The sequence below is a fragment of the Lissotriton vulgaris genome, chromosome 2_1 (genome assembly GCF_964263255.1).
Source record: "Lissotriton vulgaris chromosome 2_1, aLisVul1.2, whole genome shotgun sequence".
NCBI classification, from domain to species: domain Eukaryota; kingdom Metazoa; phylum Chordata; class Amphibia; order Caudata; family Salamandridae; genus Lissotriton; species Lissotriton vulgaris.
In genome coordinates, this window is record NC_141687.1 from 1,317,404,316 (window position 1) to 1,317,429,967 (window position 25,652).

The window sequence follows — 25,652 nt, forward strand, 5'->3', positions numbered from 1 at the left end:
CGGATGGCTCCATCCTCATATTCAGTGGTAGAGCATTCCAGTATTTGGGGGCTAAGTGCCTAAATGAGCGTCCGCCCATTCTGGCCCTAAGAATACGAGGTGTTTTAAACAACATTGCACCAGAAGATCTTAGATTGCGAGTAGGGCAATGTATGGCCAGGAGGTTCTTGAGGTAATCCGGACCTTTGTTCTGGGCTATGCGATGTGCGTAGCAGAGGGCTTTAAATTTAATACGCTCCCTGACGGGAAGCCAGTGGAGTTTAGCCAAGGCAGACTTTCCTGATGCTCTGCGCGGGAGGCCAAGCACTAAACGTGCGGCAGCATTCTGCACGCATTGAAGTTGATGAAGTGCTTTTTGGCTTAGCCCTAACAGCATGACGTTGCCGTAATCAAGGTGTGGAGTCACTAAGGCGTGAACAATGTTTTTTCTGGCTACTGCAGGTAGGAGGTCTAAGACCTTACGAAGAACCTTGAGTAGGCCAAAGCATCTCCCTGTGACTTTATTAACGTGGATCTTGTACGAGAGGTCGGTGTCCAACATAACACCAAGGTTACGTACCGACTCCCTCGGAATGGGGGGGTCCCCAAGTTCACTGGGCCACCATAGCCTTGACCATGAAGATGTTGCTCTCCCGACCACCAACAACTCTGTCTTTTCGCCATTAAGGTGTAGGCAGTTGTCATTCATCCAAACTGCCACTGCTGACATACAGTTCGAGAAGTTGATGGCATCTTGACTACGGTCGGGTGTGAGTTTAAACACCAACTGGGTGTCGTCAGCGTAGCTAACAATGTCCACCCCAAACGCCTCCACCACGCGAGCCAGGGGTTCCATGTAGATGTTAAACAAGGTGGGGCTGTACTTTCATGACAACTGCCCAAAGTGCCACTGCTCTGTTATTTGTTCATCTATTGTTTGGAATACTTTTATTTAAAATCTTTGGTTAGTACCATTACGAGTCTCGCGTACCTTATTACCAATTAGTTTACATATTTTTGATGGGTTTCTTTAATATTTGTATAAAGAATATGATGGAGGAACTACAAAACGGCGACAATTTCAAGCATTTGCAAATATTTTCCTTAAATTTGTACTGCCTTGTTGTAGAATTACTACCTATGTTAATCCCTAGAGCTCAGAATGTGTAACCCACAAAGAAGAAATATTGATAGACAGCCACTGTTAGACAACTGTGTGTCAAATGTTACTGCCATGTGCTATCTTTCTCTGAGAGGACTTAGCCTGTTGGGTTAGAACACTTGCTGCTCGTGAGACCCAGCAGTGGAAGGATTCAGAACATAAAATATGTCCTTATGTTTCAGGATTTGTATTTTTTATTAACCTCTGTTACACCAAGTAACCTATTTTGTTTGTTAAAAACACACCATCCAAGTAGCACTCACTTGGACTGCAAGTGATCCAAGTTTTTGGGCTAGGTAACAGTGGCAGCCACTATTTACTGGGGGGGTGCAGGGCAGGGAGGTGAGGGGGTTGTACATGAAAAAGAAATAATATTTAAAAAACCCACGTACCTTCAGGCTGGCCATCTGGTCGGCAGTCGCCTCTCATTCCGCTCGCTGCCGCCTACCGCTCCTCAGAAGCAGGAACCAGCAAGCACCCATGCTCCTGACTCCCCTAGCCAATCACAATGCAGCATTGTGAATAGTCTGAGTGCCGTGGTTCGGCGCTCAGACGGGGAATGGGGGCCTGGGCATGTTCTGCATCCAGGCTGTAATGCAGCCTGGGAGGAGAACATGCAAAGTGTGCATGAATGTTTGGCCAGCCCAAGAGGGCGGGCCAAACAGTCATGTGCACTTAGGAGTGGAGCAACCACTCCTCCTCCTGGCCCCTGCTCTGCCATACCAGCCCTGTCCTGCAGCAGGAAACGGAAAACTAAAATTATAATAACGCTGGTAGATATTTAAGCCAAAGGTTCGGTGTCCCCAGTGACGAATTGCACAACCATACACCCTGCTATAGTTGTGATGAAAACGAATGTAATTCAGCAAAATGCATGCATGGGAGTATGATGCAACTTTACTTCCTGGTAAAACGTGGCACAATTCCCTATATAAAAACGTCAAATAAAATAAACCACTGCAAAGAAAGGAAAGAACTGGGGAACTTATCTTAAATACTGATGGTCCTTAGAGGAATGAACTCTCAAAGACTTTTTATGCAATTTCCCCAAGACCTGTAACCAGTGCTTAATTTGTAAAAAAATTAAGTGCCAGGGCTCAAGGTATTCTGCATCTACTACATCGCCCACAGCTCCTGCTACTGAATGGCAGTGTCAGGATTTCCTACTCACTATCACAGTTAAACAAGTGTGACATTGTGGACTATTGCAGGCCATCCCAGGATATAGATACGGTCTGGAAGTGCAAGTTTTATAATTTTTTAATACAATGCATTCCAAAATATTGGTGCTGTGCTGACAAAAAAAAGAATGAGAGCTCCACCATGTGGCGTACTTTCATAAACAAGTGCTAATGTTTAAAAATAAGTGCTGGTGCCGAGCACCTCACAACAATGGCACAAATTAAGCACTGCCAGTGGTTAATTTGTAAAAGAACAAGAGCCAGGCTTTTACACAGATGCGCACCAGTGCTATTGTATGTCAGGATGCTGAACCCCAATGTGGTGTAGTTTTAATTCCATCTCATGCCTTTTTAAACCACCACCATACACTCCTTGTCTTTCTCAAACAGGTTCCTGTTTTCTTCGTTTGTGATAGTTTTTCTGTCTTTCTCTTCCACCTCCTTTCCTCCTCATGTGTTTCCCCCATCTTGCTAACGATCAAAGTCCGATACCTGACAAAAGCACCCGCACCGAAAAGTGAATGCGAGGGGTGCCCACTTGTAACCACCGGTTCAAATTAAGCACTGGGTGTTTTACGAATTAATTTCTGTTTTAAACAGGAAAATGAAGTATCAAAGGAATCACCAGCATTACAACTTAAATGAGAGCTCATATGCAGCTAATGCTTTCATTTCAGGCTATTAGGGGCAACCTTTCTAACTCAATGTTTAAATTTAAATCAGCAACAATTTTCATATGTCTTCATCCTCCTTGGATTTTTTCAAGAACTCGAGCTGTGGGTATCCAACACGTTTCCCCTCGACTGTCTTGAGAAAAGTCTGGTCAGGTCTAAAATGTCTAGGAGGTAGAATACGATTAGGAAACGGGCATGGTGGATGTTCTGGGAGCCAGAATCCTCTCCGTAAAGAACAAACCACCTGCCTAAATGTGATGTGAAATCAATGTGGAGCACCAAAGGAGGCAAAATCATGCTTCTTCCCACAGATACATGCTTGCAAATCACTAAAAACCAACAATGCCACAATTCACCAACAAACTGAAAAAGAATACCATATTGACAAATGCAGACAGGAAAACCAGCGTAATGGTGAAGACTCCAACAATGGTGCTGTTGATCTTGGACTGGACGATCTTTCTTGCAAAACTCTGGACTGGAGATGGGAAAAGCTGGATAAAAGATAAAGAGTAAGGAGAAAAACCATGAGCTCATTGAACATCAAACCTTGTAAAATGTACACACTCACAACTGGCTACAAGTACTTAGCAAGTGGTCTTACGTGGTCTTAAGTGGTTTTAGCGCCGAGAAACCGCACAGTGATCGAGCGCTTTACAAGTCCCTTAACTTCAACTTCAACTTCTACGTTTTCCAGGTGCACCATGTATAATCCTAATATAGGGGTCTCCAGGGTCAGGCAGGCTAAACTAGATTTTAAGCACCTCGTGTGTTACTCAGTTACACACAACTTACCTGAAAAAGAATATAGCATTATAGCCAGCCGTAGCGAGGGACTTTAACTAGGCAGCTGGACTTTAATCACCGGTATAGCCCTGCTACAAAGGGCTATAAGGCTATTAGGACATTCTGCCACTAGAGGGCAGAATGTTCTAACAAATAAAACAGAGCCTTCAGGGAGCACGAGGGGAATGAAATCCCCTCAGTCTCCCTGAAGCCTTTGTTCACAGCCAGAGCTGTGAACAAAGAAACATTGGAATGTTGGAGCTCCGGGCTTATACCAGCCATTGTAAGCCCGGAGCACTCCATTGTTTTTAATGGAGCTTCCAACGTTCCAATGTTCTAAATATTAATATAGCCAGAGGTTAACCTGACTGTGGCCCACATGTAGGAAACTATTTTACAGTCACAGTGGAGTAGCTAGACCTGTGGTCACCTGTGGCGGTCCCTGCGTTTGCCACCCAGTGACGGCCGCAGGTAAGAGTGGGGGGTGCTGCCAATCCTGCGTTTGCCACCTGCGACAGCCACTGGTAAGAGCGGGGAGGGGAGACTCCGCCGTCCCCAAAACTCATGCCGCCCAGGGCGGACCACACCCCTTACCCACCCCTTGCTTCGCCACCCTACAGTCGCACACAATGCTATTTGCAAAATCTGCAAAATGGTTTTGGGCCATTGTCTAAATCTCTTTTGAGAGTCAGAAAAACCTTTTGGTCGCACAAAATGCGTTTTGTGAGTCATTCAAAATTGCATGAAAGGGGTGTCTGACACATGTTGGTATTTTCCGCCTGCAAAACATTACCTGCTCTTTTACTGCACATGGTTGCAGTGGGTGCAAGCAATATAAGGATAGGAAAGGAATTCATAACATCAAACATCCAAAAACCCATACATTTACTCACTCAACATGCATTTCTGCCCTAATACTAAATATAAAAACATTAATTGTTTTACCTAAAAATGTCTTGTTGGATCTCTTCTACTAACAATTGCTAGCTGTTGAGTAACCCCCTGTTTATTAGGGTTCTAAATATAATGTAATACATCTCTATAATGTCAATTGTTATAAGATGTACTGATTGTTTGGAGAGTGCAGTCATTTAGGGGTGTCGAGAAACTTTTCTTAAAAAACCCTTAAACAGAACTAGTTTCTAAATGTGTCTTCTTAATATGGCAATTCGATATCACCCAAAACCTCAAGTGATGTCATTGAGTATGTGGAGTTCAGAGGACTGGAACTGAAATAGCTACTCCTGCCCTTACTCATCTAATTTGTGAACAGTAATACTGGTATTTTCATTGTGGCAAAACAAATACCTTCACAACACATTTATTTCAGGGCAACTAAAAAATCCAAGGCAGCCTCCTTTCAAAGGCATCTTTTTAGAGTTGATAGGCAAACATAATCTACCTTGTCAATGATGTATACATAGATCATCTCCAGCATACTGGCAGCTTAGCAATAAGAAAACCTCCAGGACCACAGTCAGAAAGGACCCAATACTCACCTGTATTTATAAAGCCCCTAACCAGATTCAATTTCGTTGACTGATCGATGGCGGGAGGCATTGTGCACACATAGATAACTTAAAAGACGTTTTCTAGAAAATGACTCAAAAAAATTCCTGGACTGTTGTAGTAGCTCACTACGTTTAAAATATCCTACATTTAAAGATGTCTCAGTGTCATAAAGAAAAAGCAAATACGTTTTGTGTTTGTGTTTTATAAAATTACACAGCCAAGTAAATAAGACCACAACAAAAAGCTGATATAGGGCCAGGTGAGCGCATAATGGATTGCAAATGAGGAATCCATTTGAGATGAAACCCATGTACTAATAGGTCACATCCTTGATTGAACATTTGCAAGAGGTTTCCAATCGACCGACCTAATTAATATCAAGTAGACAGGTCACACTTTGTTACCACCTGTGATTGGCTGCGGGCACAGGAATGGAGGCCTACAAGGGACAGCTGACCCCCATCCCTGCCTGTGCATTCCTAAATCGGATATTTTACTTAAAGCACCTCATGTCTGTTAAAGGGCCAGATGCTGCTTTAAAACATCTCTCCTACTTGGTAGGGCATTGGGGTGAGGAGACAGTGTACATCAGAACCATTACCTGCTCCAATGAGTACTCCCACTAGATGCCCAAAGAGGAAGCGGTCTCTGGAAAACTATGCTGCAGGGTAAGAATTCACTTTGAGAATCAGTTTCCACCACTACCCAGGGGCTGGTAACTGTACAATAGGAAACAACGGCAACTGGGAGAGAGATTCCCTTTTCATGCACCCTCCTATTTATAAAAAGAAGTGGGTCACAAAAGCCCTATAGTGAGCTGGAAAGAATTTGGTAACTAGTAAAAGACCAGCTGTACATTCCAAAACACCCCTTTGTAGTTGAAAACCTCAGTGCTTCTGTGAATTGCTGGATGATTGGACCCAAAAGGGCTTTGCACATGAGGCCCAAAAATTACTTTACAATATTCCTAAACCTGCCACTATTCTCCTCATTTCTGAATCACTAAAGCAACCGAACAAGCAAAATATTGTAGGCTCCTAATGAGACCTCGAAGTAACGCATTAGTAAATGTAACGTATAGAGTGTGGATTTTCGGAATATAAGTAATTTGTTTACTCTCATAGTAGTGCCAGTCTGGAAAGTTCTATAAATTGTAAAAAATAAAAGATAAAACAATTAGTGCAGGATTGCTTTCTGAAACAAAGCCTCAATAATGGAAACAAGACCCTTGCAGTAGTATAATTTGACTAATATGATTTCCAATTTACCTACACAATCCGGCCCTCAATCAAAAATAATTTGTTTTTTTGTCATATGGTATGATACCACCTCCTCATGAGAATTATGTCTTACTTTTTGAGAGGGTGACAGTCTTTGTAAAGATAAGTGAAAAAGACAAATTGGTCCAGCTATACCTTGGATAATCAGTTTAATTGCTTTGGACTCATTTGCATCACGAATTTAATGACCAGAAACATTGACAGCTCAATTGTAAACTTGACAGATTGAATCAACTAGATTAAAGAGTTGAGGTTTAAAAATACTTCCTTATGATGAAACGCCTACCAAAGTGTAGAGAAATACATTATACAAACATCCTACCAGTATATATATTTTTTTTAACTCCCACATTCTTTTATTGAGGCCTGTCAGTCGAGAACCTCAAATTGCATTGCTAATGTTACAGGTTCCAAGTTCTACGGGTGCCAGGTTGAATTCTCAAATTTGTAATGATAGCAGTGGCTGTCAATTAAATTACCATTTAAAAGACATTTTGTCCTGCTGATCAAGGCAACATTTTTCAGATTGCTGGTTTTCAAAACTCACGTGACCAGAAATGTCAACTGTTGGGCTTTGCAATGACAAGGTGAAAGCCAGGCATCCCGCCGCGAGGGGCCGTTGTGGAGATTAAGCAAGCTATTGCCCAGAGTCGCAGAGTGTGAACCTGTGAATCGAGTAGGCACCAGAGCGAGAATTGTCGAGTCCATGGACATTTTAGGACTCAAGACCCCGCAGACCCGGGAATTGAACCCTGGTCCCAGGCTGACCTCTGCTTCCAGGTCTGCCTCCTCTAACCAGTGAGCCACACTTCTCCAATGAAATATGCATTGTTAAGGCATGTATGGCAAAGACATATGCTTGGTTGAGACTTATCAGCTTAGTGTTACCCCCTGACCCCTGACACCCGCCCTGAGACCTAAAGCTTCCCCCTCCATCCTGCAAAACCAACCCCCTTATCCTGAGCCCTTAAAACCTAACCCGTCCTCCCCTAAGCTCTGAAAACTACCCTGACCCCTAATCACTAAAAACGACTCTGAACCGTAAAAACCTCCCGACCCCCCAACCCTAACAATCTACCCAAACCCCCCTGAGCCCTAAAAACTACCCGACCCCCCCTGAGCTCTAAAAACGCTCCTGACCTCGCCAGCCATGAAAACAGCCTCGACATCCCAGCCCTGAAAACTAACCCCCAACTCTTAAAAACTACTCCCCAACCCCTAAACCCGACCCCAACCCCAGTTCTTATATTGATCCAATTGAGTTGGGCTCTATAGTTTGTGTTACGATCTGTACATGACCAACAACTCGATAAATGGCAAACTTACACGCTGACTTAAATGGGCTAAGATGGGAAATTGAGCAACTTTTGGTCCATTCAGAACTTTGTCATCAAAGGGAATTATCCCGAAACATTTGGAAGTACATGAAATTAAAATGTTCCTCAAGGACCTGTTGCTACTAGAGATCAATGAAGGATGAATGGCAGTCTAGCACTGCCTAAAGATCCACTGGCTACTAAATCTTCATCAATCAATATACTCATGCAAATGACCCAATAAGTAAAGATTTTAATGATCTAGCTCTCAAGAGCTGGAAACCAGAGTCAGACCTTGACATACAGATACTGATTGGGGAATACATTAGTTTTCATTTGTGATCCCATGAGTCCATGCTCTGGATTACACTGGAATGTATGGCATTTTAGTGACGTCTGTGGCAGATAAAATAAACCTTGAAATAAAAGAAATAATTTGCTGTCTAATAGGATGTCTGATGTCTGAACAAGACATCAAAATGAAGCGTTCTTGGCTTTATCCTTGCTCAGATACCACAGAAAATGTGAAGTCAAAATGAATTGAAAATTATATTTTCAAAGCTTCAGCTGAAAACCTACTAAGCAGGTGGCAAATAGATGTGAATTTGGAGGCTGTATGCTCCCCTACAGGGAAAAGGACGCAGGTGGGACATGTTATTCACAAATGTACACATTTTCTCCATTATAAGGAAAACACCTTGTCATTCCAGAATTTAGTTTTAGGGATTCCAGCCTCATGCCCTTCCCCTCGTATCCCCACAACTAAATATGGCGAACGCATAACGAGGACCTGAGACAGAACCCGTGCTCATCAACTGTCATCAGACATCCGCATAGACTTTAGCTTAGTCCAAGTTCAGTTAATAAAACTCCGTTTCCTGAGATGGCTGCCTGCATCAGTTCTGTGCCACTAGAGGTCATTTTCTTCATCCTCTGTTCTTAACTCCTGAGCATCAAAAAAAGCCCGGAAGTAGACACACCACACCTTACAGAGCCTTCATATAAATAACAAAAGATTACTGCAAGTAATTAAATACCAAAAATGAGGCAATGTATTTGCACTACAAAAACCTTACATTTAACGATGCGCTCAGGTACTGATACTTTTGGCATTCAAACAGTGTATTTTTTTTTAATAAAAAAAAGAACACTTGTTAAGTTGCCAGACTATGAGAAGCATGTTCAAAATAGCCCACACAGTAATTGTGCAGGTAAATGCCGCTTTTTTCCTTTTAAATGTTAAGTATATACTACTTTGTTCTTGCTGGAGTGTGTGGGTTCTGCGCAAAGTACGTTTCAAAGAATAATTACTGCTCAGGTAACAGCTGAGATAACAGGGTTTACAAAGACATTTTCAAGCCCACCTAAACGGCTGGCACGATGCAGATACGACGGGGAGCGTGTGCCGTCAATTTGCAAGCACAGTAATGGCGACTATTAGTCACATACGCCCAACTCATGAAGGAGTCCTATCCCTCTCGTGTTAAGTGTGCTAAAATAAACCAAGCTAGGAAAAAGTACACCCTGACTGATGACAGTACTTAATTTGTGCCGGAGGTTGCAGGTGCTCGGAACCTGAAATCATTTTTGAGGATGGGGACTTATTTTTCGTCATCAGACTTTGACACATTGCAAGAGAGAGAACGTCAGAAAAGGGACAAATGAGAAGTAAGATAAATATAGAAAAAACTGTGACATAAGGAAGGGGAAGCAGGGGTGAGAAAGAACCTGCAAGATGGCGGTAGAGAGACAGACACGTAGGGTGGTGGAAGGTTATGGTGGAATCAAGACTAGGCAAACTTAGCATGGCGGCTACTTCCCTAAGGCAGTGGAGGGTCGCCCATCCTGCCAGCTCAGCCTTCTCAGGCCGTCCAAACCGCCATGCGCACTGATGTTCTTTCCAACCACAGCTGCATTGCTCGGTTGGAGAGAGCTGGTACAGGCTCCCAGTCTACCTGGGAGTGCAAATCCACGGCGCTCAGGCCAATCCTGGAGCTGCTTCCATGCATGAGGGCAGCTTCAGAATTAGCCGTAGGGCAGTCTGGGAGGCTATTTCTACAGTAAAAGGAGTAGAAGAGCACGACACTGCTAGCTGCAGGCATTTTTAAAAATATGTATATTTTGCCGACCCACGACACCTATGCCCTACCCACCCACCCACCCGCCCATCAGCCTCACCACTCGTCCTCAGCACCAGCCGCTACCTAGCCTTCGTATACTGGCAACTGTGGTATTTAGCAGCAATGGTGGCTGGCCCCTAAGAAAAAACTTAGAGCTCATGTACTTATTATTATTATTATTACAAATTAAGCAGTGACTAACAGTGCTGTTACACAGAGGGCTTAACACGTATTAATGTGTATGAAAGTTGCGTCCAACGTGGCCCATTAGAACAGCGCATATGTCCTTTCTGGAGAACTTGAACAAAGTGTATTAAATTCAAAGCAAGGAAACTTGTCAGCATTGACCGGAGACTGATGAAACTGTGCAGTGCCAATAACACACTCTAACTATATGTACTTAAAAGAAAGACATTTCGTATTGAAATGAATTTGGAATGTTTAGTTAAAGTTTGAGTGAAATAATAGATAAGCAGCCTGCCTCCATCAGGCAATGTTACACTCAAAGCCATCCTGCACTTTGCTCATCACCAAGCTTACAGATGTGATTCATGGAGCACCCTCTATATTTGAAATCAAACAAAAACAAGTACAATTAAATCAAGGCCTTTATCTAGAGTTTGGCATATTGGATACTCTGTCACAAATGCAATGAATAAGATTTCAATAAATGACCACATTCCACATTTCACTGATCACTTTAGCAATTAGTAGCAGCTCTCTCAGAACAGGAGAGTGGGGCAGCGGGTGGATTAAAAAAATAAAAATAAAATAAACACACCTTCTCTGCTGTGCCGCTGCCTCTCGTCTGTCCTCTTCAGGTTTGCTACAGCACTGGAAGCACTCAGGCTTCCGGGCTCTTCCAGCCAAGCACGACGCTGCAGGAGCAGTGTCATGATTGGTCTGAGCATTCTGTTTGGATGCTCAGGTCGTGCCTGGGGAGGCTGGGCATGTTCTCTACGGGGCTGTGCAACACAGCCCAATAGGGAACATGTCAAGTGCGCATGTCAGTTTGGCCAGCTTTAGAGGGCTGACCAAACTGTCATGTGCACTTAGGGGAGTGCAAACCACTCCTCCACTGCTCTGACGTCAAAGAGCCAGCCCAGTCCCGACTCCTTCAAAGAAAAAGAAAATTATATTAACCTTCTGTTATTATCATTTTCATTTTGCACTGCTGAAATAGCAGTGGGGTGAAGATCCTCCACCACAGCGGAGGAGCCGCTACTGCTAGCAATGACATCTCTGCAGGCCAAATCCAGGAGGCAGCTAAAAGCCTGAAAGCAACATCTTAACCGGCGACTCTTGCTCTGGCTAAGCTTTTTGCGGACATCATTTTATGCCATGCAACCATTGCATGAGTTACTTGGGGCAGAAGCTTGTGGGTTCATACATAAGCCAGAATTTGGGAAGAACCCCTCTGCTGCCAGATCTTTACTGAATGAGCGGATTAGTAATTCTCTCGATGCTACTATCCCTATGTCTATTTTGAAAAAGGGAAAGAAAGGAAAATGTACACCTCCTCTCCCTTAAAAAAAGCTGTAAAACACAAAAGGCTGTAAAACACTTGAAAGTAAGTGGAGACAAAGTTATGATACAAATTTTAAAGTCACATAAAGGATGGCAACAAGACAATAGCATCAAGAAATTAAAAAGGCACAAGCTTCGTACTATAAAACCTCAATGGTTAAAGCAGCCAATGAACCTAGGGAGTTATTTTGGATTGTAAAAACGTTTACTACTCCAAATGCTGACACTACCTCCCCCTTCTGTAGTCTGATGCAATAAATTGGCAGAATTCTTGAAAGTTCTTACAATTCTTACAATGTTTCAAGAATTTATAATGAATTACAAAAGAATAAAGAAGCCAGACTTAATACAATAGAGGCACATATTAGATCTGAGGAGCTGCCTTGTCTCCCTAACTTTTCCCTGATTATGAAAGATGAACTATCCACATTATTTAGAAAAGTAAAATAAAGTTCTCCTTTGTAACGAGAACCACCACATATTCTTCTACAGGGGGAACAAGAATCATTTTCTAGTCTCCTGCATGCCTTCAACTTGTCAATTTCTATAAGAATAGTTTCCCAAGATTGGAAACATGCTGTGGTCAAGCCATTGATAAACAAATCTAATCTTGACCCTGCATGCCCGGAGATTTATAGACCTATATCCCTGCTTCCAGTCATTGGGAAAGTTCTAGAAAGACACATAAACCAAGACCTTTCACTAGTTCTTGACGATCACCTTCTCCTGGATTCTACCCAGAGCCCCCTCCGTCGTGCTACTGAAAGTAACAGAGGAGGCTAAAAGGCTTCTGGATAAAGAAGGATCTGCAGCCATTATTCTACTCGGCCTGAGTGCAGCATTCGACACAGTAGCTCATAAGACACTTGCACTCAGGCTGAGGAAAATAGGAATACGAAATAAGGCACTAAATTGTATTTCTTCCTTTTCAGGTCTGGGAATCTCCCTGTTATTCAGAGGCCGTTCCTTTGAAGTGTGGGATCCCACAGGGGTATCTGCTTTAAGCCCCACACTTTGTAATATTTATGTGCAACCACTAGCATCTATTGTTAAGTAATTTTGTGTGTCATTGGTGTCTTATGCTGATGACACATAATTGGCGGTCTCTCTGACCCCAAAGACAGAATCTCAGCAGCAGTTGGACCTTTGCCTTGAGAAAGTGGCCTGGTAGATGGCGAACTGCTCCTTAAATCTAAATGGAAAAAAAACAGAGCTGATGATGGTGGGTAATAACTTTATCCCACATATAACTTTAGGTTGGCAGGACTGCCTAGGACCATCTCATCCGCCTTCTTCCCCAATAAAAAGTCTGGATATGAGGTTGGAGTGATCTCTAACAATGAAAGTCCAAGCCAAGAACTTGACTAACTCATTCTTTGCCATGTTGAGAATTCTTCAAAAAATTCTGGATCTACTTCCTTCACAATCTAAGAGAATTGTAGTTCAGGCTATCATTCTCTCCCACCTGGACTACGGAAGCAGCTTGTATTTGGGATCTCCTAAATCGGTTATCAAGAGACTTCAGGTGGCTCAAAACGGGGTGGCAAGGACCATGTACAAGCTACCCAAATATTCCTCAGTAAAAACTGCTTTGTCTTCCCTGTATTGGCTTCCAGTGGAGGAAATGATGAAGTTTAAGGCCCTCTGTTTGGCCCATAGTAGTATAAACTGTAGAGGACCTCCCCTGATTAGGGCCCTTCTATCAGCGTATGTCCCCAATAGAAGTCTAAGATCTTCTAATGTAGGGCTCCTGAAGGTTCCATGTGTTCCTCGATCTAGATGGGGAGACAGATAATTTTCTAATCTGTCCCCCAAACTATGTAACTGTGTGCCAAAATAATTAAAACTAGAATCCATTGCGATAAAGTTTAGAAAAATGCTCAAACTTGGCTCCATCCTCATTCGTTAATTAGGCATCAGCTCTTGATTATTAAGGATGCACTTTTTGATTCACTCAGCGCTGGGTAACCTTCGGATAGCTATGTGCTTTATAAACCCACATATCATAGCATAGCATAGCATATACTGAAGATACTTGGTTGATTGTGCGCTGGGAGGGTGACCCTCTTCTGGTTTATACAGATTCAACCAAATCTCAGCGAAGGATAGATTTGTTCTAGGAGTCGCTCTTTGATTGACACCACACTGAGTTTAGGTTAAGTGGCACTTCTAATAAAATGTTAAAAAGCTCTATCCTGCCACCCCTTGGACTGCTACCAGTTTCCCCAGTTGGTAAAACTAAGAACCCTTTGAAATTTTGATTCTATTAACAGCATTGTTTGGTCAGTTCTCCTCTTTTTTTTTTTTTTTTTTTTTTTTTTAAGCTTTATTCGACATTTGTCATAAAAGCATCCTTCCTATCCCTAATACAATAAATACTATAATTAAAAATAATTCTAAAACACATATTAAACATTATGACAGTCGAATATTACACAATAAATACAACGCAATTAAAATTCAGATCATTTCTATAAAAAGAGACAGTTCATGCAATGCAATAGGAAAATTTAAAACAACACCATTTCATGATACATTAACATTAGTCTTTAAAGTGCGTGTGCGTATTGACCATGCCCAGGCAAGAAATTTAGCTACGGCAACTACAAAAAGTGTGGAGCAATCCGTTTCAAGTATTCTCAAGGCTGTTAATTGACTACGTGTGCCAATAATTTGGCACACTGGCTTCAGCCATTTACGTCTAGGGGAAGCATATTGTGGACAACAAAACAGCAGGTGGGAAATGTGTTCAATTTGGTCCTTACAAGAATAGCAATGATCATCCCACATGGGAGACCAATGCTTTTTAAAAGCATTTACCGGTAAGGTTCCAATACGGAATTGGAAATACAGTTTCCTATCGTAAGGGCGTTCTATTATATCCCAATATATTTCACACGACGGATACATTTTAATATCCCAGAAGCGAGATGTCAGTGCTGATTGGGAGCCTTTGCGAAACATTACTGTATACACCATTTCCCAGTACAGTTCTTTCAATTTTGCTTTCGATGGAAAGCTAGCCACATCATAATTTCCCCATAGATGATCCAATTTTAACAATCCAAGAAGCCCCTTGAGTTCTTTTAACCATTTGATGCAATGGAAACGGTCAAACTCAATGACGTCCTTCAAAGCTTTAGCATAATGGGCCAGCTCTGGGGTCACCATCAAGCGCCTCCAATATAGGAGTGGCCGTAGTCTGGCTATATCCTCAATATTTTTCTTGCCGAGGTCCAATTTCAGAGTGAGCATGGGTGTGCTTTGTGGGACCATAACAAGCCCTCGCAAAAACCTATTCTCTGCACAACTCAATTCTCTCAGATTTGAGAACCCCCACAGTTCAGACCCATACAAGCAGGCACCTAATACTTTCATATTGTATATCTCTAGTGCAGATTTAACCGGCTTTGTTAATGATTTACGATGTTTCAGTGCTACTGCACCAGCGAGCTGGTTAAACTTTAATAGAGTATTATCAATATGCGATTGCCACTTCATGTTTCCTTGCATGGTGATGCCTAAATAGGTAAACGCGTCCACTTTCTCTAGAGGGATGCCTTTATACTTAATTACTCCTTTGAAAGAGGACTGATAGTTTAGGCACATGAATTTAGTTTTAGTAGTATTCAATTCAAGTCCTCTACTATCACAAAATTCCCCAAAGGCATCAACCACTTTCTGGAGACCGCTCGGTGTGCGTGAGAGTAGGAGCGTGTCGTCCGCAAACATTAAGACTGGAACGTGGCGACCTGCTATAATTGGGGCGTCACTTGGGGATTTCATTAGGTGGTCAACAATTCCGTTAATATAAATTGAAAATAGTGTTGGAGCTAGCACACAGCCTTGCCTGACTCCTCGTTCTACTGGGAAGGAATCTGTGGTTTCACCTTGCTTGCCCCATCTAATTTTAGCAAAGTTATTGTCATGGAGGCGGACAAGGAGGGTAACAAATTCCCGGCTTAGACCTACATCAGCCAGGGTCTGCCACAATTTTTCCCTGGGGACTAAGTCAAAGGCTGCTTTTAGGTCTACAAAGACTGCGTACAGCGATCCCTTTTTGAGTGTGACATTTCTCCAGTAAATTGTTAAGAAATAGAGAACTTGGTCAACACTACTGGTCAGTGGGCGAAACCCTGCCTGATAAGGGGATAGTATGTTTTTGTCGTCAATCCATTGTTGTAGCTTATTCTGGACTAGGCGACCCATCACTTTTTGCGCTGTGTCTATGAGACTTATTGGTCTATAGTTTTGAGCTAGTGTTTTGTCTCCTTTTTTAAATATGGGGATTATTTCCGCTCCCTTCCATGAGTGGGGCACTTCCCCTCCCATTGCCACAGCATTAGCCAGCATTTTAAAATATAAGCACCACGTATTCCGGTCTGACAAAAATACGTCGGCCGGGATGCCATCCATGCCTGGCGCTTTTCCCCCTGCTATACCATCCAATGCTTTAATTACATCATTCTCATCAAATATTTGATTTTTGAAGAAAATAGATGGCGGATGTTGGACAGAGGCATGGGCCGGATTGCGGGCATACTGTGGTCTAAAAAACTCAGTCCATTTATTAATAGGGACATTATTTTGTGGCTGGGCAGCTATTCCTCCCCTCTCCCATTTAACAATAGCCCAAAAGCGCTTAGAATCCTTGGCAGCGCAAGCTTCCTTCAGTTCCTGCCACCCTTCTTCATCCCAGCGTTTCTTAGCCTTTTTTTGGGCTTGTCTGTATGCATCTCTCGCTCTCCTAATTCCTATTGCATTGCCGATTTTTAATTCTGAACTCAAATTAAGTCGTGCCAATCTGCAACTTTTGTCGTACCAGCCTTGTCTCTGTAGGGTTTTACCCTCTTTACCAGATTCTACTTTTTTAATGAAAAAACTTTGTAGTTCAGTGAAAAGTTTTTCGTGGGCCTCCATCATATAATCTTGGAAGCTTGACATCCCTTGTTTAGACTTGATGTTGTTTACTTCATTTACCACTAACATTTTAAGTGCCTCTAGTTTTATATTATCTTTTATCATCATTCCCCATTTAAGGTGACGCTGGTTGTTAGAACATACTACATCCTGTGTCACCATTCCATTGCCCTTAGGGTGCGATGAAGGCTTGCAGTGGAAGATAAAGGTTAATTTCAAGGGATTATGGTCGCTTTCTAGTCTAGGTTCTACAACCATGTCTAGTATTTTGCTCCAAAATTTTACATCTATTAATATATAATCGATTCTGCTAGATGAGCGCCCATTGTCAAAGGTCTTATTACCTATTAGATCGGAAGGGGAGCGCCCGTTTGCCGCTCTCAACCCTCTGGCTAAACAGAGACTTTTTAGCTGTATTGCCACATTACTCCATTTTTTAATGACAGGCAGATCCAACTGTGGAATTCCCCACTTAGCGTCCTCTTCCTCGGACAGGATCCGGTCCTCTTCCCCCAGGGGCTCAAAGGTTACATTAAAGTCACCACCTACTATTAATTGATTATGTGGTGGTAATAATTCTATGTTTTGTTCTAAGACTGATAAAGTGTTAGAAACTTGTCCCCTGGACACTCCCCTAGCATAAACGTTGAAGATGCTGAGCTCTTGGCCATTTTCCCATCTGACCGTAAGAGCCATAATGTCATTTGATGGTATTGATAGTCGTGTTATGATGACATTTAGGGATTGTCGTACCCAAATTAACAGGCCTCCAGAGGGGCGTCCGAGGCGGTTTCTAACTGCCGGGATGTAATAATTTAAATATCCCACTTTAAATGTTGGGGTAAGTGACCAGGTTTCTTGCAGCATAATAATATCGTGCTGATTAATGTATTCAGCCCATTCCAGTATATTTATCTTACTTGCTATGCCTGCAATGTTCCATGATACAAGGGATAGTGTATTAGTTTTATATTGATCTAGTGGCTGGTCTTCTTTCTGATCGCTTGCGTTTTTTAACACTTCTAATAAAGATTTTTTTCCATCCCTTGAACTAATCTCAGACTCTCCAACCCCAGTAGCACATGTATGAACCTCAATTGCTATCTTTGACACTTTTAGAACGGGGTTTTTACATTTTAGGTGCAATGATTTATTTTTCTCTACATTCAGGTTGCTCAGATTAGAGCTAGTTATGTTTCCTTCACCTGCATGTTTTTGCTGCAGCAGCTCAGTGTGAGGAGCTAGATCGTGGCTTTTGAGTCAATCGCATTCGTTTAAATCAGATAAGGCCGAAAAGCAGTTATCCAAATTTAACCCCCAGTCACCGCTAGTGCCCCCCCTATCCCTTCTAGATCCAACCACTGACCACTTGGTTCTAAGGATAGTTGGTTTTGCTAGTAGACCTCTTCGACTATAGAAGAAGTCTAACGTTAGCGGGATTATTTCTGCCGTTCTTCGTTGGGGTGGGAGAATATTTTGTAGGATGTCTGGCAATACATCTGGACCCTTCAGATTTAATACCACACAATCCCCGGCAAATTTCTTGGGTTTGGACCCTATCCACTTAACTCTTCTTGCTGAAAGCAAGTCCTCGGACAACTTTTCCTTACCCCATGGAGTTGCTTGGATATTATTACCTAGCCACTGCAGTGATTTGTTTAGAAGGGAGTCCGGGGTCTCAATCTGGTCTTTTTTCAATATAGGGACATTGGCGAGTACTAACACTAGAGGTGATGCTTCCACTATCAGCTCGACAGGATTTAGATCAAGGTGGGAATCAGATGTAAAACAATTCTCATTTGTTGGTGGCGGAACTACAACGGTGGGGTTGGTAAGATCATTTGTAGCATTAAGAGCATCAGTTCTCCTCTTGTTATATGAAACTAATCAGAAGCACGTTGTCCAAGACCACTTATACCGCATCACCTACCAGGTTTCTACCGCTTACATATGATATCTTTACTAAGGTAGCAAGAGGGATTGTTTCCGGGTCTCCTCTGGACCCGGTAACTCCCAAAATTTGGAAGGAGTTTGAAGATGAACTTTTCCCCCCTCTCCACCTAATCTGTAAGCAATCTCTGATGACTGGCACTGTCCCTGCCCACTGGAACGAGCGTTAGTCTCCCCTTGCTAAAAAAACTTTCCCTAGATCCTGATTGCTCTAAAAATTACAGGCCCATCTCACTGCTGCCGTTCCCTGCCAAGATAGTGGAGCGGGTGGTCAGTAACACTCTCTCCAACCACCTGGAACATCATCTACTACTTGACGGGGACCAATTCGGTTTCCGACCTGCTCATGGAACCGAAACAGCCCTCATCACCGCTATGGATGAACTTCAAAGGCAGGCAGACAGAAGACAGGCATCGTTTTTGATACTGCTCGATATGTCTGCCGCCTTTGACACGGTGAATCATAAGATCTTATTGAGGCGGCTGTTGGAGGCAGGAGTGAGAGACACAGCACTGCAATGGTTTCACTCTTTTTTGCAGGATAGAGAGCATGCAGTATCTCTGCCACCTTTCCAATCAGCCTTTTCCCCGGTAACACATGGAGTCCCCCAGGGCTCTGCTATCAGCCCAATACTTTTTAATGTATACCTCAGGCCGTTAATTCTACTTATCAAAGGTTTCGGCATTAAAATCGTCAATTACACCGACGACACGCAGATGATCCTCTCCTTGGAAGGAGAGGATTCCATCTCTGTGGAGGCTCTACATAACTGTCTGCGGGACACATCAAGGTGGCTGAAGGATAACTCACTTCAGTTCAATGCAGGAGAAACTGAGGTGCTCTTCAGCGCTGGATCGAGGATCCCCCGACCGTTCCCTGATAACTTCTGGCCCCCGCAAACAGGGTCCAATGTACAGCCTGTGAACTCTGTCCGCAACCTAGGGGTCATGCTTAACCACAGGCTTAGCATGGAGACCCATGTCCAAAAAACATCGGCTTGCTGCTTTGCCATCCTCCGATCTCTTAGGAAAGTCTTGCCCCTCCTACCCTCCCAGGCTCGCGCCCAAGTGGTTAGATGTACCATCCTGAGCAGGTTGGACTATTGCAATGCCCTCCTGCTCGGGTCCCCCGAGTTTCTAATGGATAGGCTCCAAAGGGTCCAATCTGCGGCTGCAAAATTGGCCTTGGGGCTGCCGAGAAGATCTCATGGACCATCTGCCTTGGCAAAATTGCACTGGCTCCCTCTTAGACGAAGGATCCAGTTTAAGGCCCTCTGTATCGTTTTTAGGGCCCTCCATGGTTCCGGTCCTGCCCCTCTACAATCTAAGTTTGCGTGGTATGTTCCCACCAGACATCTTCGCTCTTCTGATGCCAAATTGGTAGTCATCCCCAAATTTAGGAACGTCAGAGACGGAGGTAGATCCTTCGAGGTGGCTGCTGCCAGAATTTGGAATACTCTCCCCATCGAGATTAGGCACATCAATGATCTCCTGCCGTTCAGAAAAAAAGGTTAAAACCAGGCTTTCCCTGGTTAGCCTAATTCCCCTCTGTCCACTCTCTCACTCCTCCTCGGATTCTGTCAGCGCCAGGATGCCTGCAATGGTGATTGTTGCGCTTTATAAATTCTTAAAATAATAAATAAATAAATACCTCAGTTACCTTGGTTACTTTTAATATTGCTAAGGAACTACTGAAGGACCTCATATCTGTGTACAGAGATATTGCATAATAATAAATCGTTCTAGATTATCTTGTACATTAAGCAAGTGTGTGCAGTCCGCTGAATTGAATAAAGGGGAATAAAACCTGACAATGAGTTATATGGGAAAAAGCACCTTGGTCTCGATTTTGATTGCTAGGTGTTAGGATAGCGATTGAAAAAACAAATGTTGCCAATTCTGGAGTAAACAAACAATTGGTCCTATGGCAAACTTTGGGTGGTTGAATTGGGCAGAAGCAACCTACTATTAGCCTTTGTTCACAACCCCAAAGATAAAGCAGAACCAGATATCCTTCCTCTTAGTTCTCCACCAGGCAATAGACAGGCATGCGTTCCTGATTCCATCCTTCATTCCTCTTCACCACACAAGGAGACTTAAGCCTGTTAGAACCTCTAATACAAGCTGCAGCCTACTAAACACAAATCAGCCTCTTGCCGGTAAGGCAGAATCTACCATCAACTTTCTTCTCCAAGGTAACTTGCCCTTCAAGCTGCAGATATGATACAAAGCCTAAAAATCTGCTATGGCCAGCTTAAAACTGTGGAGAAAGCTTTTAATTGGTGTGAAGTTTAAACAGATTCAAAGGGAGGGGAACTTATTACTAAACATACAGCTTAGCACTGGAAAAGCCTTCTTGTAGATCTAGGGAAAACAGCACACCATATACTAAGGACATGGCCAAGGAGTGGCTCACCTGCACACAAAACAACAGTCAAGCATGCAGAGTATGACGCGTCAGAGAGCCACCGACCAAGGTGGCCATTTAGAGAGGGAGCTCTACTGGCCCACCACACAAACTCTGACTATCAGCTGCACTTTTTACTGTTCATTACCAAAAGTACACACAACTGCTAGAGGGGACCCTTTACTCCTACTTCCTTGAGGAAGATATAGAAGACACAGCCAGAGCCTGTCCAAGGCTTGTGAGAAGGAGCCTGAGTGCAGTGGTGAGTAACAACAGCCGGAAACATAAAATGAAGAGAGACGGACGTCCTGGAGCACTCGGAGCTCTGAAGGCTAACAAACCAGTGTAGGAATAGTGGTAGCCAAGATAGAGAAAAAAAGACAGAGAGAGTGAGAGCTTGAGAGAGAGAGTCTCATTAGGTTCGAGGTCAGGAGGAATGTTGTAGTCTACAAGGGCCACATTTTCCTGGAACTGAGTCTGGCCCATTCATTGGTAAGCCATCAAAAAGCAGCTCAAGATGTTTGGGATCCAGTCCACATTGTGGTATCCAGCAGTGCCAGGATCAACGAAAGGGGGAAGAGCCTTCATGCTCTTGTATCCTGATGCTGCCGGAAAATACCCTGCTTCCATTATAGAGCGCCATGCTGATCTGGGAAAGGATCATGCGCAGCAGTGGGTATATGGGGAAGGTAAAAGGGAAGAGTGTCAGAAGACTAAACCATTTAGATGGTAATCCCCTACACCTAGGACTAGAAATGCAGGTTGTCCTGAGTTCTGCTTAGTGAAGAATACTAAAGATATGTCATTTCGTTTCTTTCTGTCTTCAACCCCTCGACCTGTTGCCGGGCACTTTAGCAGTGTTACGTGGGCCAGGATGGCTCCAACTCATGTGTTTTCCCGGACACGGGTGTTTGGGCAGTTTCCCATATTGGCGCCAGTCCCGATAGTCATGACTGTGACGTAGGGACGCAGGGAATTTATAAGTGAGGCTCCTCACATTGTGTGGCAGTTAATAAAATAATTAAACCACCATCTGCTTGGTGTTGGTGTCGTTCTTGCCAGCCCATACCAGCGGCATGTAGTCGCTATTGTTCACATGTGGTGAACACAACAAACTTTCGATGAGCGGGTAGACCCCGCAACTTACTTTTGTGCGGTGCCTTGTGTGGTGAAAGGCCGTAGCTGTTGGCGTCCTGCGCGCCTCACCAGTGCTTTCTGGTGGTGCGGTGGGGGAAGCGGCGTGCCAGTGCTCCATCCCGAGAAACTTACTGTGTGTGATGTCGTGCCCGTGGTCTGTGGGCAGATGCTGTGAGTGTGGCGCCCAGCCTCGAAGTTGGAGGCCTCGTGTCTGGGGCTGCCCAGCCTGGAGTGAAGGGTGCGTGGCCGAGTTTCCCAGTTGGGGAGGAGGAGACCTGCATGTCTGCTCCTGTTTACGGTGACCCGGCATGTGGAAATGAGCTGTCACTGCCGGTGGAGGATGCCCGATGTGCACTGAACATCGCAAGCACCCAGGACTGGTTTTAGTGGCCTACACAGAGGAGCATATGTCTGGCAGGGTGTGCAGAAGCTCCACGAGAACGAAGTTGGCCACACGTAAAGGACTCACCCAGAAGGCACCACTCACTGAAGGCAAGTGAAGCACAGGGTGGATGAAGAAATAAAAAAGGGAAGAGTGCATAAAGGACTGCACATGTTTACAGTCACCCAGAGTGCCTAAGCGACGTTGAGCTCACAGAAGATTAGATGCAAGGGTGGACTATAAAGTGCCTGCTGAGTGTGGCATCAGGAGACTTGCGCCTTGTCTGCCATTTCTCCTGTGGAGCCCTCCCTGCTCGATGACCCTCCCTCAGCTCAGGCAGCCAAGTGGAAGGACTGGTTGGAGAGCCTGGAGACGTACTTTGCCACCATCAACCTGGAGCAGAAGAGAAGGCGTCCCATACCATTACACTTAGAGGGGGGTGGCTATTCACAAGTTGGGGAAGTCATGGTCGAGGTGGGGTTCCCGCACACATATACCATATTGAAGGCAGCGCTTATGGCTCATTTTGAACCTCTAGCAAACCCCAACTATGAGTGGTTCCTGCTGCGTCAACCCAGGCAGCTACCAGAGGAGTCAGTTGACAGGTTTTATACAAGACTAAGAGACTTGGCAAGCATGTGCTCATTGCCAGATGCAGCAGATGAGATCAGGGCTCAGTTTATTCAAGGCTGTTCATCCATGAAGCTAGGTGAGTATATTCTGCAAGTCCTGGGGATGTCAATGGCGGACATGCTCACCGTGGGCAGATTGAAAGAACTATCTAAGGTACGGGCCGCTCACATGGAGGTGGCGCTTCAACAGGCAGTAAAAGTGGAACCGGTTTATACTGCCACTGCTAAAGTCCCTGATAAGGGAAAATCGAACAACAAACCATCATCTGAATCGAGAACCTGCTATGGTTGCGGCGGTCCCTACCCTCACAAGGGTCCTTTCCGGCACATCGCTAGAGGTGTTGAAACTGCCACAGAATTAATAATTTTACAAAATTCTGCCGCTCCTCCACGACGCAGAAGAGCCCTGCGAACGAAGAAGATCCACCAGGTATACACGAGTAATGGTCCGGCGGAGGAAGGAGACATGGACGATGACGAGGCATAAGGAGCGATTCATGTCATACATGCCCTGCAGCCGGGTGCGCAAAAACATATTCCCAAGTGCAGCGTGCTGGTTGAGGGCCACCAGGTGCAAGCCCTGATTTACACTGGGGCGTCCATCACTATAATGGCCCAGGCGATGATGCTCGCGCTACCAGTCCAACCGGTCCTGAGCCACACTGCCACCAGAATCTATGCTTATGGGTCTACTAATCCTCTACCGCTGGCAGGCGTGTTCACCACCGAAATTTAGCATAGATCCTGGTCAACAAGGGCCAAGGTCTATGTCACAGAAGGAGGCCAAGGAGTGGTATTGAGCTGTCAGACGGCAGAGCGCCTTCAGTTGGTTGTCTTTGTGCTCAGTGGTGACTGGTGATGACAATTTTTTTATTGGGTCTTGGCCAAAAGACTGCACGTTTTCTAGTGCTGTGATGGAGTCAGTTTGGACTCTGGACATCGTTTTACTTGGTTGTTCTGTTCTTTACTTTATTGTATCGAATAATATAGAGGTAACAGTAAGTAGCACTAGTTTGTCTTTAGTTATGGTTAGCTCTCGTTTCCTCAAAGAAGAAAACTTTTTTTGCTAATACCACAGGTACTATTGGATGCAGCATAATGTTTGCACTATGAGGGCTTATTTCCATTCTGTTGTGAGCACACTGCATAAAAGTGCTTTGAACCCTTGTTCACTGGCACGTCTTCTGCTACTTCTGCGCCCACTGACTGACAACTTGCTAGCAAAGATTTTGACTTAAATTTGCAAGACCTACTCTCAACACCCTTCTGGGGCTAGTTTATTCTCTCAGAGAACACGTTGTGTCTGTAAACTCATCAAGGTGTAATCTTTGAACTGATGGATTCGCGTGTGTATGTGTCAGCATAGGCACCTATCTGCACGACCAGATATCTGTCACACACCTGCATGCACACCAGCACTGGAAGAAACTACAAAGGGTATGTGGTTCTAAATCACACAAAAGAATTTTCAGTCAAAGACTTGGGGCTAGATGTAGGTAAACTACATTTACCGATTCTAAAATACCGAATTTTACTGATTCAGTTTTTCAGAATCGGTAAATGCTATGTAGGTAATTACTCGGTAAGTATTACCATTCGGTATTCGGTAAAAGGGGGGAAACATTCAAGGGTGGCAGGGTGCCACTTTGACACTCTGTTGCACCCCTGAATTACCATGGGTGCACATGTGGCACACATACATGCCCTAAGGGCATGTATGTCTGCCACATGGCACTGTATTAAATGCAAAAAATTGCTTTTTTTTAGGGTTTTCGTAATTTTCAAACAACTTGTAGTTAGTGGGCATTAACGAATCCTTACAGATGAAAAGCACTCACTTGAGGGCTTCCTACATATCAGATTCGGTAATTTACTGAATCGGTATTTAAGAATTCGGAAATTTATTGAATTCTTAAATACCGATTCGGTAAATTACCGAATCTGAAATGTAGCCACCTACATCCCAAATGCCTAATACCAGTCGGTAACCGACCGGCATTAGGGTTCCTACATCTGGCCCTTGGTCTGAAGTGACTGTCGATTTTGATTATTATTGCTTCTTGTTCCCACACAATAGCAATGTGTTCTTTGCTTTTCAAATCGCTCGCTTGGGTCTTTCTTAATTACGTTTCGCTTGGATTAGATCCCTGAAAATTGGAAGCGACAAAACGTATTTATCAACATATGTCAGTTTTTGAGAGGCTCACATGAGATACTTCCAATGTTATTTGTTCCCATAGATGTTAAGAGCGCACGGATTACTTCTGATGTAGCTAAGACATTGCTGTCATGCTGCTTTGTATTTCAATACCCCGTGAATAAATTTACATTTGTAATTTGTTTCCTTCTTGCAAACAGGCTTAGATCGTTTTCTGCATGCATTGTTTAGCCTTGCAATTGCTCTCATTTTCACAATGCTGATCCGAGTTGGGAAAAGAGTGCATTCGCCATCTCCCGCAGCAGAACTGGTTTGACTTGTTTTCCTTTTCAAGCGTCCCTACCTTCAAGCACAGTGATGCTTTTCACAGCAGGTACTACCGGGCTAGCTCCAAGCATACTGATATTATTGGCATAATGAAGTGTGAGGGCTCTGCACCTTCCATTAACCTTTCTGAAACAGCAACTGGGGACACACATAGGGCAGGCCTGGTCTAGAAACCTTCTCACCTTGGCCATCAGAAACAACT

At 43.9% G+C, this 25,652-nt stretch overlaps 1 protein-coding gene across 1 annotated transcript in view; it reads right to left on the minus strand.

Moving 5' to 3' along the window:
- The window catches only part of ADCY5 (adenylate cyclase 5), a 1,577,350-nt gene that overhangs the window by 176,127 nt on the left and 1,375,571 nt on the right, over positions 1 to 25,652 (minus strand). The window contains exon 13 of the mRNA XM_086957077.1: positions 3,374 to 3,490. Within this exon, the coding sequence (XP_086813203.1) occupies positions 3,374 to 3,490 (117 nt within the window). The remainder of the gene's footprint in view (positions 1 to 3,373; positions 3,491 to 25,652) is intronic.